General features: G+C 39.9%; 1 protein-coding gene across 1 annotated transcript in view; it reads right to left on the bottom strand.

Moving 5' to 3' along the window:
• Positions 1–17139, bottom strand: part of COL25A1 (collagen type XXV alpha 1 chain) — a gene marked incomplete at its 3' end in the record, with an annotated part of 329066 nt that overhangs the window by 66148 nt on the left and 245779 nt on the right. The window contains exons 13-14 of the mRNA XM_081999113.1: positions 11719–11745; positions 8939–8983 (exon numbers count right to left, since the gene is read on the bottom strand). Coding sequence (XP_081855239.1) covers positions 8939–8983; positions 11719–11745 — 72 coding nt within the window. The remainder of the gene's footprint in view (positions 1–8938; positions 8984–11718; positions 11746–17139) is intronic.

Below are 17139 nucleotides of genomic sequence, written 5' to 3'. Positions count from 1 at the left end.
CTCTCCCTGCTCAAGCAGAGTCAACTTGAGCAGGCTGCCCAGGACTTTGCCCAGAAGTCTTTTAAGTATGTCCAAGGAATGGAGACTCTACAGCTTCCCTGGGCAACCTGTGCCACTGCTCAGTCACTCTCATGATAAAAAAAGTGTTTCCTGATGTTCAGAGGGAACCTTTTGTAATTTCAGTTTGTGTCCATTGCCTCTGGTCCTGTCACTGGGTGCCACTGAAAAACACTTGGCCCATCCTCTTTGCACCTTCCCTTCAGGTGTTTGACCACATTGGTGAGATTCCCCCCAAGCCTTCTCTTCTCTAGGCTGAACAGCCTCAGCCCTCTCAGGCTTTCCTCGTAAGAGAGATCCTCTAGTCACTTACTCATTTTCAAGGCCCTTTGTTGGACTCTCTCCAGTAAGTCCATGTGTCTTTTGTACCAAGGAGCCCACAGCCGGACACAGTACTCCAAGTGTGGCCTCATCAGTGTTCTTCTCCCATTTAAAGAGTAACTTTGTCTATAGTACATCCGATTTTAGGTCATAGCTTGCCTTTCTGCAGTCATGAACTCCCGAGAAATTATCACTTAAGGACAGAGGGACTGAAATCACTAAAGCACAACATGTTCTAAAACTTCCTAGTGCTTATGTAAAACACAACCCATGATACCTATCAAAATTATAATGAGGGTCCATCCTCAGACAAGAAAAAGATGCAAGGCCCAGAGAAATTGTGTGAAGCCACCCTCAGAGCATTCTTCCCTGAAAGGGGTGGATTGTGGGGAGGTGTGAAATGTCTTAATACTCTGTTTAGAGGAATCATCACTAGCCGTTTCTGCCCTTCTCCTACCTTCTTATTCTCAGCTGGATCACGTCACAGAAGCTGTGCTGTGCAATGAAATCACATGGGACAACTATGATATACCATAACAAAAATAAGTTCTCCCTACCCATAGAGACGGGCTATGACTTCCTCATCCTGCCTCAGCAACATGGGGCTTAACTGACACCATGACTGATAGAAATAGTCTAGTGGGATGCTGTGGTACCAGCACCATCTTATCTGAATATACGGTCTATGAAGGTTTTGCTGTAATTGTAAAAGCAGTAACAAAACTACCAGACACACAAATGTCACGCCCCAAACTGGTAAACCTGCAGATATTGCATCAGAAGTACTCTTTAGGTAGCCTTTAATTTCTGTTTCATATAAAGTTGTTTCCTCTTGCCTTTGGGTAACTGGGCCAACCCCAAAAGAAGGATTCTGTTTTCATGACATGACCAACAACACAAATAGACTATACTAGTTATTCAAATAAAATATTAGAAAATGCTAGAAAAGCTGTCTTTTCACAAATTTCATGTGAAAACTATGTAGTACTGGAAGGTAATTCTCTAGCCTCTTGTCTACCGCTGAAAAAGATACTGCCATTACAAGCTTTGTAAGCACTTAAGTTCCCAGTTATTCACCACCAGCATCCAAATTTATTCAGATCCCGTTTGCTGAATTCACAGATGGTCTCGGAATGGTGGAAATAAAAATTTCCAGCAAATGTGCTAATCTCACTTACCCAAAATCAAGAAGCTTGACTCAGCAGGAGTGTAAATGTTCCAGTAATTTATTTGGTGACCACTTATACAGCAGAATGGTGCAGTCATCAGTGGACAAGGGAAGAGCTGCAGATGTCATTTATCTGAACTTTTATCAGGTCTCTGGCACAGTCCCCCACAACATCCTTCTCTCTAAATTGGAGAGTTAGAGATGGGTGGACTGTTTGGTGGATGAGGAATTGGTTGTATGGTCACACCCAGAGGGGCAGTTGTCAATGGCTCCAGGTCCAGATGGAGATCAGTGACAAGTTGTGTCCCTCAGGGGTCCATAGTGGGACCAGTACTGTTTAATATCTTCATCAATGTCATAGACAGTGGGATCAAGTGCACCCTCAGCAAGTTTGCAGATGACACCAAGCTGGGTGGTGTGGTTGACACTCCTGAGGGATGGGATGCCATCCAGAGGGACCTGGACAAGCTCAAGGAATGGGTCCATGTAAAGCCCATGAGGTTCAACAAGGCCAAGTACAGAGTCGTGCACCTGGGTTGGAGCAATCCCCAGTATCAGTACAGGCTGGGGGATGAAGGGATCAAGAGCAGCCCTGCTGAGAAGGCCTTGGGGGTACTGGTGGATGAAAAGCTGGACAGGAGTTGGCAATGTGCATTCGCAGCCCAGAAGGCCAACCGTATCCTGGGTTGCATCCAAAGCAGCATGGCCAGCAGGTCAAAGGAGGTGATTCTGCCCTTCTACTCCGCTCTGGTGAGATCCCACCTGGAGTCCTGTGTCCAGCTCCGGAGCCCTCAGCACAGAAACAACATGGAGCTGTTGGAGCGGGTCCAGAGGAGGCCACAAAAAAGCTCAGAGGGATGGAACACCTCTCCTCTGAGGACAGGCTGAGACAGTTGGGCTTGTTCAGCCTGGAAGAGAGAAGGCTCCAGGGAGACCTTATTGTGGCCTTCCAGTTCTTAAAGGGGGCTTCTAAGAATGATGGGGACAGAGTTTTTAGCAGGGCCTGTTGTGATAGGACAAGGGATAACAGTTTTAAACTAAAAGAGGGCAGGTTTAGACTAGATAGAAGGAAGACATTTTTGGCACTGAGGATGGTGAAACACTGGCACAGGTTGCCCAGAGAGATGGTAGATGCCCCATCTGTGGAAACATTCAAGGTCAGGTTGGACAGGTGTCCTGATTTCAGTTGGGACAGAGTTAGTTTTCTTCATAGAAGCTAGTGTGAAGCTCTATTTTATATTTGGGATGAAAATAATGTTGATAACATACTGATGTTTTTAGTTGTTGCTAAGCAGCCAAGGACTGTTCAGCTTCTCATGCTGGCCTGCCAGGAAGAAGGTAGGGGTTGCATGGGAATCTGGGAGGGGACACAGCTGGGACAGCTGACCCAAGCTGGCCAAAGGGATAATCATATCATATGATGTCATGTTCCGTGTATAAAGCTGGGTGAAGAAGGAGGTGGGGGATGTTTGGAGTTATGGCATTTTGTCTTCCCAAGTAACCATAACGTGTGATGGAGCCCTGCTTTCCTGGAGATGGCCGAACACCTGCCTGCCCATGGGGAGTGGTGAATGAATTCCTTGTTTTGCTTTGCTTGCATGTGCGGCTTTTGCTTTACTGTCTTTACTTCTACCCACAAGTTTTCGCCTTTTTACTCTTCTGATTCTCTTCTCCATCCCACCAGCAGGGGAATGAGTGAGTGCTTGGTGCTTAGCTGCCGCCTGGGGTTAAACCTCTACAATGGGGCTCTGAGCAACCTGATCTAGTTGAAGATGTCCCTGCTCATTGCAGGGGGGTTGGACTAGATGACCTTTAAAGATCCCTTCCAACCCAAAGTATTCTATGATGCTATGATTTTTTTGCTGTTGTTTATACACTGGAGAGAAATTGCAGGGTCCCCATCAGTGGAATAATGATGGTGTATTTTCAAACAGATATGTAACAATGTTGTGTTTGCGGTCAATAACAGCAGTCTTTAACATGTTACAAGGGTTAATCTGTGGATGGGGAGCTGCCATTAACACCCATTAAATTCCAAATGTTAATCCCAAATGCCCTGATGGGAGGACAGGCACTCCAGTTCCTCAAAAGTAGCAGCACTCTAACAAACTTAAGTTACTGTCACTACTGCAATGAACCAGAAAGGAGACTGTTCCATCAACAAATTGCAATGTCAAACAATGACTGAATGAGTTACGTAGAAGATCACCATTAGCTATTCGAAAACTTCTGATAATTTCCAGAACTGGTTTCCACAAAATGCTCTGAGACTCAGAAATGCCAAGAATACACCCAACCCAGCCATTCAATTCAGGAGTTTCAGATAATTCAAAGAATAACCAGAAGGATGTTCCTTTGGACAGCACACCAGAACACCTTGGTTCAAGTCCTGGCACTCTCGAGCCTGTATTAACTATAAAACTGTATTAACACTGACAGTCTGTCTCTGTCTTTCCTGTATTTGGGCAAAGAACATCCTTCAGCACCCTGCCCAAAAAATAGGTGCAGTCATTTCCTCAGATACTCTCATGGTAGGGGCAGTCTTAATGTTTATACTGGAGTGAATCTGAATTTGATGAGCACTTACATGTTTAGAGCATTGTTTGGGCTCTGCTGCTAATATGAGAAAAATCTGTCAATATGAACTCATAAAACCTACTTCAGAACAGGTCTGAAATATATCACCCACTAGAGTCCGTATCAAAGGAGTCAAGGCAATTGAAAACATGCTTCTCCTTACTGGGGTGCTCTGTGCCCTGGAGGCATATACCTTCATATCAAGAATTAATCAGCTAAAAATAATGTGGCTGGAGGCCCCAGCTTTTCTTGTCTGTACCAGAAAAACAGCTTGGAGGCTGCTGTTCTGAAATAGGTTTGGTTTTGGTGAGATGCATAACTCTGTCTACACCAGGTGGTTGATATCCACCTCACCCTGAGAAGAAAGGCTGTCATTATTGCTATATTTTTCAGTCACTAGAATGTAATCAATTTTAAGGATAAGGAAACACAAGAGGTCCCCAAACCCAATCCAGTCTAATTTTACTCTAAAATACATAAACGAGGACAGAAGGGGAAAAAGTGGTTTCTCAGACATGTTACTGTGATTTCCATTTCAAACCAGGGTTGAATTACCTCCTTTCAACTTGCTTTTCACCCCCCTCAAAAATAACTTAAAATTGTTTGTTTAAGGACTGGAAATCTCTCCTGGCCCACTCACCAGCTGAAATTAAGTGGAAAGACACTTCAACAAGACTCAGCTGGCCTGCAAACCTGTCTGAGAATTTGTGAACTACATTTAATGATGTTTCCTTCCTTTATACTTCTTTATTTGGAAAAATGTTAGTACACGCATACCCTTCCTCATTTCTCAAAAGAAATGTGATAATACTACCTTCCAAATGTGTCCCTACATACCACAGTACACACTGATGGGAAAATACATGTAAATTAGAGTAATAAGAAGCATGAAGAAAGCACTAAGAAATGTGCACACCCAGACTCTAAGTCTGCTGATAAGAAGGGAAATTCTTCTGAGGTTTTGCAAATTGCTATTGTCAAACTACTGAAACGGTTTGAAATGAAGGGATCTATCCTGACCACACATTCTGTTTGCAATACACCCTTAAAAAACCCAAGTACTATGTAAGAAAAAGTGCTCCATGGAAGTATAGAGTGAGGGGTTTATGCACTCCAGACAAACTCCTATTTGAAACAAAGAGAGTTAGTTGCACAGACTCCAGAAACTGGGCTCCTTCAAGCCAGTTGCAATCCTTACTTACGGAACCTCCCCTTTTCTCCTTCTGTTGTTGCTGCAAACAATAGGAGTCCTTATCAAATCGGTACCACTGAACAAATACCAGAATATGTATTCTACATTTGCACAGCTGAACCCCTTTGTGGCCATTTCAACATGATTAAGGTAGGGATCTGATATCCCTAGATCACTGAAACCTCCTATCTCCATGCAGGTGTAATCCTTTTTTTGTCCTATTAGAGTGCCTGAGGACCTCTTGCCAGAGATCAAGAAAAGGAAGGTTATCTCCCCACAGCATCTTGCTAGGAAGCAGCCTGCTACAGGTGGATTGCATAACGGTCGGCAAAGGAAAAGGGAGCACTCAGAAAGACTCTCCTTGCTATCTCAGAAGCTTTCTGTCCATCCCAGGGACAAAGCTCTCTCTAGCTGTAGGTATTAGGCAGCTCCTTTCCAGTTATTACTCTCAACAAGATAAGCGGAGTGTGGCTATAGTTTCCCAAACATAGGAACAAACAAAGAATGTAAATGCCCTTGCAAAACTACCTGTAATGTTTCATTGGATTTGGCCTAAAAGAAAAAAAAAAATGGGTGAAGGTTTTATGGCAATGATTTTGCTATTACTCTTAATACAAGGAAAATTTACTAGTTAACAGTCCTGCAAAAACATGTGGGTCGTGTACAATTACTTACTCTAATATCTAGAGATTGTCTAAGAGAAGTGGTTCATATGTTAAAGGATTAGAAAATTGTTCTAAGTGCACTCAGAATTTATGATCTCATTCCCAGACCTATTGGTCAGACTTGTCAATCGTCTCCTATAATCCACTATTTCAATTAAAGAAGAAGTGAAGGAAAAGGAAAATTACAGAGACACTTATAAGGTGGATATAACCTAACTCTGTATCATTCGACTGCTCAAGGAGAGACTAAAGCTAATTCACTACTGACATTCTTCGTCTGAAAGATATTTCATTGTCCAGATGAGGAAAGCGTTCACACACACGCACTTAATTTTAAGCATGTGCTTAACACTCACTGCCTTTTAAACTAAGAAACAATATTAACTTGGAACTTAGTGCCCTGCACACGCTGCTCTTTGACAGAGCGAGCTCACTGATTAAAAGGCTACCAAGACAGTAAGGCTTTTGTAAAGCCTTTTAACTACGTAACTTCTCAAAAGGGGATGACTTGCATCACACATTCAAGTTGAGTTCAACTATTCTGCCAGTCATCATGAATCTGTATGAGTAAAGCCAGGAATGCCAGCAGCCAGCTCACAGTATATCCCAACTGCTAAAATTACTACTCTGGTCTTCATTCAACAATATCCTCTGTGTCACACTGCACTGAGAATCTTTTTTTTTCATAGAAATTGGAAGAATGGACCTTTTGGTAGCAAAATATTAATATGGAAGTCCTAGGCTGCACTATACTTTCTAACTTTATATAAATACTGCTTCAGTTTAACTTTAATTCTACCCGTATTCCCAAGCTAGCAGAATTTGCTATCTATACTAAAAGAAATATCAACATTCAACTTTCATCTGCTCAGTATTATATGAAAAGAATACATTTTCTGCACATAAGGAAGTGATTGCTAGTCAGTATCAACCAACAATTGTGAAAACAAACAAAAGAATGTGACCACATTTCATTTTTATCTGTATGGTTTTTGTCCTGGTATCTAGATTTTAGTTTAGTAATTAATTTATTATTTTTCTTAAAGGTCAAAAGTAAAATAGTCCAGCTACACTAAAAATACACCGACATCTTTATTAAAGTGGTAATAGTTTAAGAACGTCATCAAAGTTTTAGATGCTGTAAATATTGAAAGCAATCAAATAAACATAAAAGCATAAATTGAAAATGTTAGGACCAGTTTTTAAAGCACAATTTAAAGTTGATAAACAGCATTTAAAGATGTATTTGCATTTTCCCTCAATCAAAGGCAATTGCATATTTCTTTTCTTCCTTGTGAAACATGGCTGCAGGTAAGTCTATGTGGTCTCCTAAAAATAGACATACAACAACCTTGCCAATACAGCTTAAAAAAAATTCCACATCTCCCACAATGACACTTCAATAATCAGATCAGTTTTGCACATTTGACTTATTTCCTCAACATCCATTTTTTGTGCTCATCTGAGTGAACATTTCTGGCTAGAGTTTGTGTGATGATGCTATTAAAAGTAAAGCTCTTGGATAATATCAGAATCATCAGTTCTATTCTAGTCAATGTCGTTTGCAACTTCACCCTGTCCAGTCTTCTTACATGTTCCTGCACACCCAAAGAAAATCATGCTACAAAGTGTGTCTTTACCGACTTTTCACTCATACTTTGGTCACAAAAATTACTTGAATCATGTACAGCAACAGCATCTGTGTTGGCAAGTACTATCTACCACTCATGTTGCAATTTAATGCAGCTATAAAATATGAAGGAAAAAATCTCAGGTCTTAATGCAAATTTTGTTCATAATATTTTCTTATAATTTCTTGTGTACTATATATAGCTAATTCTATTTTTTTTCTTTTATTGTTCCACAATAGTCATAATACTTTGAATATTTTAATAATAGGTTCCTAGCATTATCAATGTCACTAAAGTGAAATAACTGCTTATTACATCATTTCTTATAACCACTGTCAAAACACAGGCCTAATACCGTAAAATATGCTATTAGAAACAATACATCCTTTTTGTTAGGAAAAAGGAATTAAAATTAAATTATTTGAAACATCTTAGGGCTGTTGGGAGGGAAGTAGAAGAAAGAATTGTAGAATATGATCCTTATACGCTATCTTCTATTGCTGCTTAAACGTGGTGAACAACCTATATCATACATTTTCATTTTGGTATTCCCTGCAAGCACTTTTGAAGTTCACTAGCATGTCAGTGCTTGTGAGAACAACAGATGGATAATACAGTTTACAGTCAGGGAGGGATATTTTTTAAACTTCACCATCCAGATTTGCCAACAAACCTTAGCAATGCTGTGAAACCACCCTGCTGCTTTGCTGTGACCCCGTCTTACAGAGAGCTGTTCTGAACTATGAGTTAACATAGTGATGGCACTGAAAGATGACACTGACTTGCCTGGGTTAGCATTTCCTCTCGGTTTTGTTCGGGAGTATTTCTGTTTAATTTATTTCTCTGCATTTTCATCTCCAATTTCAATTTCACATTATTCTCCACCTGTGTTTCCAGTCTCTTTTTATTCTCTATTTATAAGTTATATTAACAATATATTGGCACTGTAGAAATACCCAATATCAACATAACTGTTTGTATCATGGGACTGATTTAACAAATAGTAAAAAAAAAAATCTGCAGAAAAACTTAGTTTGTAAACATACTGACTAAAGTCGCACACCACTAATACACATTGCTCTCTGGAACCTATCAGTCATCACAAAATCTGGACATCAGACTTTCAGTTTTATTAATTACATTTGCTGCCTATTCAAGTAAATCTAGAAAAAAATACTTCAGAGCACAAACCAGATTGTACAGGCTTTTCCATGAAGCCAATTTGAAACCACAGCTCTGGATGTAAGGTTGCATACTGCTCATATGAGCAAGTAGCTTTAATCAACTACATAAATAATGGCAGTGCTGACAAAGTCAGTGAACTCACCACTTGTCCATCTCTCCCTGGAACACCAGGCACTCCGACAGAACCCTGGTGGGAAACAGACACCTGTGTTTAGCAAATTAAACAGGTCATGAAACCTTTCATCTCTTAATACAGCACTTGGAAATGATGGTGAATGCTTTCTTATTGTAACTGTAATGAATTTTTCAAAAACTAATCTATATCCAAGCTGAGCTCTCTTTTCAGTTGATATTTTATACTAATTAGACATGTTCTCACATTGTACATTTTAATGACTGTCCCACTGTATGGCCTCTTCCATAAACAAGCTTCAAGCTGATGGTTGCTTTGTAATGTTGTGGATGCTTCACAAGAAATGTAAGAATTAAAATACAATTCCATTTCATGCTCTCGATAAATTTTGAGACTGATCCTACACAATCGAGTATAACACCTGAACAAAACCATTAATGCTTCAAGAGAGATGCTTCAAGCTCAATAACTGGTAGCACCAATATATTTTAAGGCTTTTAGGAGATAATCTACATCAATTCAGCCTGACAGTGCAAATTAGAGATACCCTTTCAAATTGCGTCAGTATTACTGCAACTGAAATTTAAAAGTCAACACAGGCCAAACACAAGGAGCAGACAAAGCAGGAAAGCAAAATACTAGCATTGACTTGTGGCATTGGAGGGATCTTTTTACAAAGCTCTCACACTATAAGTTCGATGGACAATTATTTTGAAGGAACCTGTACAACTGTTGGTACAGAGGCTCAGTGAAAACCTGAGGTATGAGGAAAGCAGGAAAATTTCATGGGCTTACACAGCATTCTCCTCTTTTTATATAATAATGGTGTTGCTCAGCAAGAAAACTGAAAGCATTATTTTTATTTTTCATTTATAAACACCTTAACAGGATACAAAAATGTGATAGTTATTTGAAAGGCTGGCAACCGAAAAAGAGGCCAGGGGACTGGGAAAGGCAGAGTCTTTGTCAACAGTGAAATGTGCAGTTTCCCAGGACCCTTAAATCAAATAAGCACCCTGTAAAACCCTTCATGCCCTGCTTTCTCTGCGTCCCAAGAACCAGTGCATGACATTTCCCCCTCTATTCATGGTGGTTAGAGGTTTCACTAAAATGGTTTAGTCAAAGGACACCAACACCCAAAGGGAATGCATCCAAAATGGATGCACATGTTTTTCAATGAATAGAGTTGAGAAATCCTGTGAAACAAGGAAAGCAACCCATGAGGGCCTCAAAAAACCTCCAACATTTGAAGGCCTAGGAGACTCCCGCTCATAGCAGAGCTGCAAATCAGTAAGAAATAATACATTGGCATCCCAACATATCTCCATGACCCCAGATGCTCTCCCCTTACTCCCAAAGCTTCCACTTTGGCATTCCTGCTGCCTCTTTTTGCTGGATGCACGGTCACAACTGCTAGACACTGCAAAGGGGCCCTACCAAATGTTTTCACATCTTTGTACAATTTTTCCAGAAAACTAGAAGACAAAGCTCAGGAGGGCATTAAACCATCAGCCTCAATAAACTATCCTATTCCTAACAGTTCCTCCCCTCAGTGACAGTCTTCTATAGCTGCTGATTTTTCTTCCGAGACATAGGATGTTAGAAAGTGTAAATAAAACTGATTCTATCATGCCAAGTAAAAGTTTATCAGATATGCAAAAGCTCATCAGCACATGGGTTTTGCTGATAATGTACACATAAAATACACTCCTTCCTGAGTCTTAGGGCATAACTTTATAATGGTAACTTAGACATCAGTACAGCTTTACAATGCCACATTCCTGATTGCCTAACACGAAGGGTAGTCCTCTCCTTCAGCCTGCAAACTCTGTACAGCTCACACCTGAAAAAATTCCACCAATTTATGCTTTGGGATTATATTTTTATATATCATTAGGTTTTTCTTTCTTTTGTTCAAAAAGTTCCATTTGAGCAGATGCAGCCAAACCTTCACCTTAAAGAATACTATCTCAGAAGAAAAAAAAGCAGAGGTGGCATCCTTCTCGTATATGTTAATACTACTTATTCCTTTCCTCTTTCTTTTTTGTTTTATACAAATTAAGCCTGTTTAATTAAATATCTTCTACACAACTTTTTAATCTTTTGAAATGAACTAGAAAATTACCTGCCTTGGTGGTGCATGGGTGAGACGCTGGAAAAGTGCCGCTTGCTAGCCGTTATTGCTGATATACCTAGGACTGGTTTAATGGTGTAATTCCATAAATCCTAAACTCACTCCATCAAACTGAGGCAGTCAGCTTTAATGAGCGTAAATAATGCTGAAAGCATTCCCAGGAAGTCAGGTCTCGGGTTACCGAAGGAACAGGAAGACACCGGCAGACCACCTGAACACCGCCAACCAAGCACCATTTATCAGCAACACCTATGTCCTTTGTTTCTGCTGCTCAATTTTTTAGTCATATGGCACTGATCTACTCGAGTAAGGACATGCATTTCATCAGAAACTCTATCTCCCCACCTTTCACATCGTTTTAACTTTGGTTTCCTAGTAGTACCAGTGCATGAATAAGAAAATTATAGTGACCTTTTCACCTGAAAGTTAAGCAGACAGATTGAAAACAGTCTGCTCTGCATTGCTTGAACTTCCTATGATGGGGGAAATGAGAAATCTGATGTCTCACATTATATGGCTGCATTTTACAAAAACAAAACTCAGAGCCTAAACTGACTGATTCAGTGTACAGTAGCTAATTCCGTTCACCTTTTCTGCTCGCAGTTTGGCACCAGGAGGAATAATCACTTTCACAGTATTGTTGTTTATACTATACCTTTTGTCCTGGAGGCCCCTGAGGTCCCTGCAAAGGGAAAACAATTCAATTAACATCATAACTCTAGCCAGTTTAAACTGAAATGACCAATTAAAACTGTCTTATTGTGTAAGCATTCTGATACTGGACCGAAACCAGCTGATGTTTTATACATCAAGGAAAAGTAAAAGTTTATGCTCAAAATGCGCAATAGATCTTTTCTCTTCTCTTTTGGAACTGATCTAAACTACTAATTGGAAGACTCAAATTTTCCCCCCTTCTAATCTTTTCTCTTCCAAACCATCTGTTTCTTCTAATACTGACAAATCTGTCAGCATTAAGACGACTGTGTTTTTTCTCTTTCTGATACCAGCTAACAGCCAGTTGTGTGTCCATAGCAATATATCTGCTCATCAGCATAAAACTAAGGTTTATGCAAAAAAATATTTTTAAGATAGAGAGAAGCATAAGCCTCAAAAATCTCCTCACCTTCTAGGTATCAGCATACATGACTATGTTTTACCCAACATGTGACCTGTGCCATCATTTGCAAGTTAAGAGAAAAATTATTAAGAATTAACTTCAGAAATCATTACGAATGCTCTTGGCCAGTAAAGAATCATTGTTTTGTCCCCATGACCTGAGAAGGCAGGAAGAGATATCTCAATTCAGGAAAGCTTAACTGCTTAATGTCATAGGGGAGTCAAAGTCTCATTGATATTAACAGGACCCATTTCTCATCTGGCATCTCTGAAGTACCCAGGTGGTTCATGGCCACAGTGGACAGCGGAGGCAGCAGGGAAATAGATCAGCAGACCATGTCTTTGACATTTCGGGAACCTGTTTCCGTAAGAATCAGACCACATCCACCTCAGTTCTTAGGCGCTCTTTTCCTCATGTTCCTACTATGGGTCCTGGTGCAATCTGTGGGGGTGTTGGTGTTATATCAAGCAAGGTGAATTCTGAGTGCATGAGGGTGCAAAACAAAAGCCAAAACTGGAGAATGCAAATCCTTATGATGTGTGAAAAATAAAAGAAGAATTGATTGATATCAGAACTACAAATATTCAGAAATTTAACTTGAACAAAAGGATTGCTGCTTTGAAATGCGGAGGCAATTTTATTTTTTAAGGTAGTTGGTAGACGCAGGGCTCGTTGGAATATTGCTGTGATACAACTTTAAACTGCTAACATGGAGAAGCTCCACCGGTGATAATTCTGGTCCTGGATCCACTGGTGTGGATGAAAACCTTGCAGCTTTAAATACAGATTTGTACACCTGAGGTTGGGCATCAAACCTTGCAAAAGCTTTGCATAGATTAGTGTTACTTCTTGAAACTTTTGACTGATTATCTCAGCAGAACTAGGGTCTTGTAAGCATTCAAATAGCTCCTCAATAGGAGGATCAAAAAAGAAGCTGCATTGCTCCGAAGAAATTCAGCTGCTATCTGTGTTTCTCTGGAGATGGGGAATTATTTGGTAGTTACTTAAGCACTTGGAAAATTGGGTAACGAAGGATAAACAAATGTTTATAAAAGTCTTCTATGCAACTATGTTTTTAAAAGGTAAAATATTTCCACTATGAATGCTATTCTTCAATCACTGTTTTCCAAAATCAACAGACCTCCAGAGCTTGTATCGTATCAAACCCTGGCATCATAGAAATGACTGAATGAAGTTAGACACTTCAGTTGGGCCTTGACAAATAACAATCTGGAATAAATTAAAAAAAAAACCAAACTACCCCCCAAAAAAGAAAAGACTGACCCAATATAGTTAGCACAAATGATCCGAGTCCAGAATTCTTCTTAGACCTCCCTTCTAATATTACAATTATATTTTTCTTTTAAGCTTACTCTGTTCCTTGTGCTTTATCAAGCTGCAAAATAAGAAATAACTCTGCCTGGTAAAGGTTAAAGTTGCAGTTTCAAAGCACAGTAATTCAGGGTGTGATACATTAGCAACAGCCTCTCAAGGTGTTTTTGTATTCAACTTCTAGTGACTCAGTTGCTTGACATTTAAAGAAATGTATGGAATACAAAGTTTGGGCATTTTCAACCAGCAGGTCTGGGGCAGCAGTAATGAGTTGTTTTACAAGGTATTAGAGTTCATGGACAGTGAACACAAACACCAAATGAAAATGCCTAACAAAAATATAATGAAAAAGGGAATATTTTTGTATACTGAAAAAGTTATACAGCAAAATACGTCATAATGGTGCAATACCTGGTCATACAAAAACTCTCTTATTCCAAAGCTTTGCATAAAAAAAAGTCCTCTTTTTTTTAAACTTCCATTATTTCTATGTAAAGTAAAAGCCCTTTGTAACTAGACGACCTCTAGGAGGTACTGTGCCTACATCTCTATGTGACAAAAGAAGTTCCAAGACTATCCCTGAGAACAGATGTTTCCCCTTTGGTGCCTTAAATATTTAGAACAGAATCATAGAATCATTTAGGTTGGAAAAGACCTTTAAGACCATCGACTCCAACCATAACCTAACACTGCTAAGTCCACCACTAAATCATGTCCCTAAGCACCACATCTACATGTCTTTTAAATACCTCCAGGGATGGTCCCTGGGCAGCCTGTTCCAATGCCTGACCACCCTTTCTGTAAAGACATTTTTCCTAGTATCCAATCTAAACCTCCCCTGGCGCAACTTGAGGCCATTTCCTCTTGTCCTATCACCTGTTACTTGGGAAAATAGACCAACACCCACCTCACCACAACCCCCTTTCAGGTAGTTGTAGAGAGCCATAAGGTCTCCCCTCAGCGTCCTCTTCTCCAGACTAAACAACCCCAGTTCCCTCAGCCGCTCCTCACAAGACTTGTGCTCCAGACCCCTCACCAGCTTCGTTGCCCTTCTCTGGACACGCTCCAGCACCTCAATGTCTTTCCTGTAGTGAGGGGCCCAAAACTGAACACAGTATTCAAGGTGCGGCCTCACCAGTGCCAAGTACAGGAGGACGATCACTTCCTTACTCCCACAAACCAATTTCTTAGCAGTCTAACAACATAATGAACTTAAGAAGGAATCCTGAACTAGCAGATGTACATGAAGAGGAAAGCACAGGTTTCATACAAAGTATTCATCTGCATTTCAGTGGAGCCTATGTTCTACCCACTGATCCCATTTTCTGTGTCTAACAGGCACACAATGTGGTTCCGAAAATGTGTTCCTGCATGGTTGAGGAGTGTTTCATAAAGATTGCAATTTCTAGAGTACTAGTATTGAAATGTGCTATGCTTTAGTATTGATGAATCACCTAGATAAAAGAACAACCAGCTAAGAAAACAGATTAACTATGATGGGAAACATAAAACTTCTGATTAAGCACTGCCCCCCCTCCTGTGCTAACTACCTTAACTGATGAAAAGCGCAGCAATAACTACTACTTAGTGCTCAGGGAGAGCTTCTTATCATCATTCCCATAGTCATTGTTGTGGCAGCCACTACCGAAGTACAGAGGTTATAAAATGCCAGAGACTATTTTTCCTGAGATTTCCTGCAAGTTAAGGCCAATTTTTTGGGGGAAAAAAAGAGTAGTTGCTGTGAGAGGCACAGGCTGAGAATTTCCATTTCATCTGCTAGTTCTTAGTAAACTTTTGTGCTAAACAGCTTAAGAACAACACCTTCTAAAATTTACTATGAACCTGCTACCAGAATGAAACAAAGAATGCTGCTGCAGAGCTCTGGCCATTGAAAACAAAATCACAATTAGTAGTTTCCCAGAGGAGCTATGAAGATTCACACTAGCTGAGGATCTGGCCTTGGCCATTGGCCTGAAAGGCTGAATTGAAGCCAGCAGCACTTCCCAGTCAAGTTCTGCCTGGTCCCTGCGAGTTCATTTTGTTCATTTTAACCTAAGAGTAAAAAATAATATTAATTCATTTTAAAGATGTGACATTTTGCAGACTTAAATGGCACGGTTACACTTTTCCAGTCTTTCACAGAAATAGCAATACCCTTTGGAAGAACATCCTCTTTATTCTGAATACTTAGTAAAAGCAGTAACATTAGGTCTTATTTTCTTGAACAGATGCCCAGCAAGACTGTATAAGCACAAAACTACTAGTTTGGAAAACAATGTATCTTAAAGCAGAGGGATTTTGCTTTTGGGTTAATCATTACAGTGTAGTTTTCTTTTGCAAAGAGACACCTTTACCTGAATTCTCTGGTTATTCTGGACTGTTCTGTTGATGCAAAATATCTGTAAAATTACTTATGTGTCTTTATAGCCAATTTTGGGGGATAAAATAATATATGGGTTTTTTTCACTGACAAGAAGTGGTTGATTTATACACTAAACGTTTAAATTTACTTCTTTTCCAAGGAGCTGAAAACACTGCAAATATCTTCCAAATTTTTACTATGCACTAGTTTAAAATACTTTAAACATAAAAGCACCAAAAACTCTTCCATGTGGAAATTAGAAACAAAAAACACCCCATGCACACCCTCTATCCTGTTGCAGTTTATGAATCTGAAAATATTGATTTATCAGAGTCAGCCTTTGAGATTTCCCATCACTGACTCACTTTAAGTTCTCATGAATAGTCTGCAACCACAAATCCTAGCTCTTGGGTAGAAAAGAATCACAAATTCATTTTAGGATTCATTCTGAAAATGAGAAGATAAAACAGAAAAACTCTTGTATGGTATTTAAGAGTCATTATCACCAGTAAGAGCAGACAAATGGCATGGGGAACAGGATGAATTACGAGAGGCAAGACACAACTTTAATTGAAAAGGTTGAAAAGCTAAGGAAACTACTGGCCTTCCCTCTTGCATAGCATACATTTTGCTAGTTCCACATAACTCTTCAAAACTTAATCCCTTTGGTCACCCCACTGCTTGGCCTCCCTCTGAATTCTCTTAATCTTTTCTGCATGGAGGAATGATACCTTCAACTCTTGTAGAAAGTAATCTGCAGGGCTTTCAAGTGCCATGGAAACCAGACACAAATTGCAACTAACTAGTAATTCTTACATTCCCCTCTAATATTAAAGATGCATACAGTCACACCTTTCTAACGTAAACCTAAGCCTCCATCTCACCTAAAAAGAAATTGAACTCCCTTGGCTCAAAGAGAAAACAGATTCTTCCTGACTCAGCAACACATACAGCCAAAAAACCTTGCAAACAGCTCTCCCGAACATTACAACCACAAGGATAGAATAGCAATAGAAGCACAATAGCGCTCTGACAATCTGTAAAGATTTTCAACAGGGAATGAGAGACCCCTGCAAGCAACAACTAGCTTTCCTAAACCTCTCCTCTCACCACCTGCCCCAACCCACATATACTTACATTGGAAATGGGGAAAAAGAGAAGCCAATCCCTGTCTTCAAGGCAAATTTCCCTTGTGCACCTAAAATAGGTTGAGCTCTCTTGTACCAAAGCAGAGCTCACGCCAGAGAACTCAAACACTGTCATTC

Source organism: Phaethon aethereus (assembly GCF_964289735.1).
Source record: "Phaethon aethereus genome assembly, chromosome: 4".
Classification (NCBI taxonomy): Eukaryota; Metazoa; Chordata; class Aves; order Phaethontiformes; family Phaethontidae; genus Phaethon; species Phaethon aethereus.
Note: the sequence above shows the minus strand (reverse complement) of the source record. Positions and strands in the feature narration are given on the sequence as shown.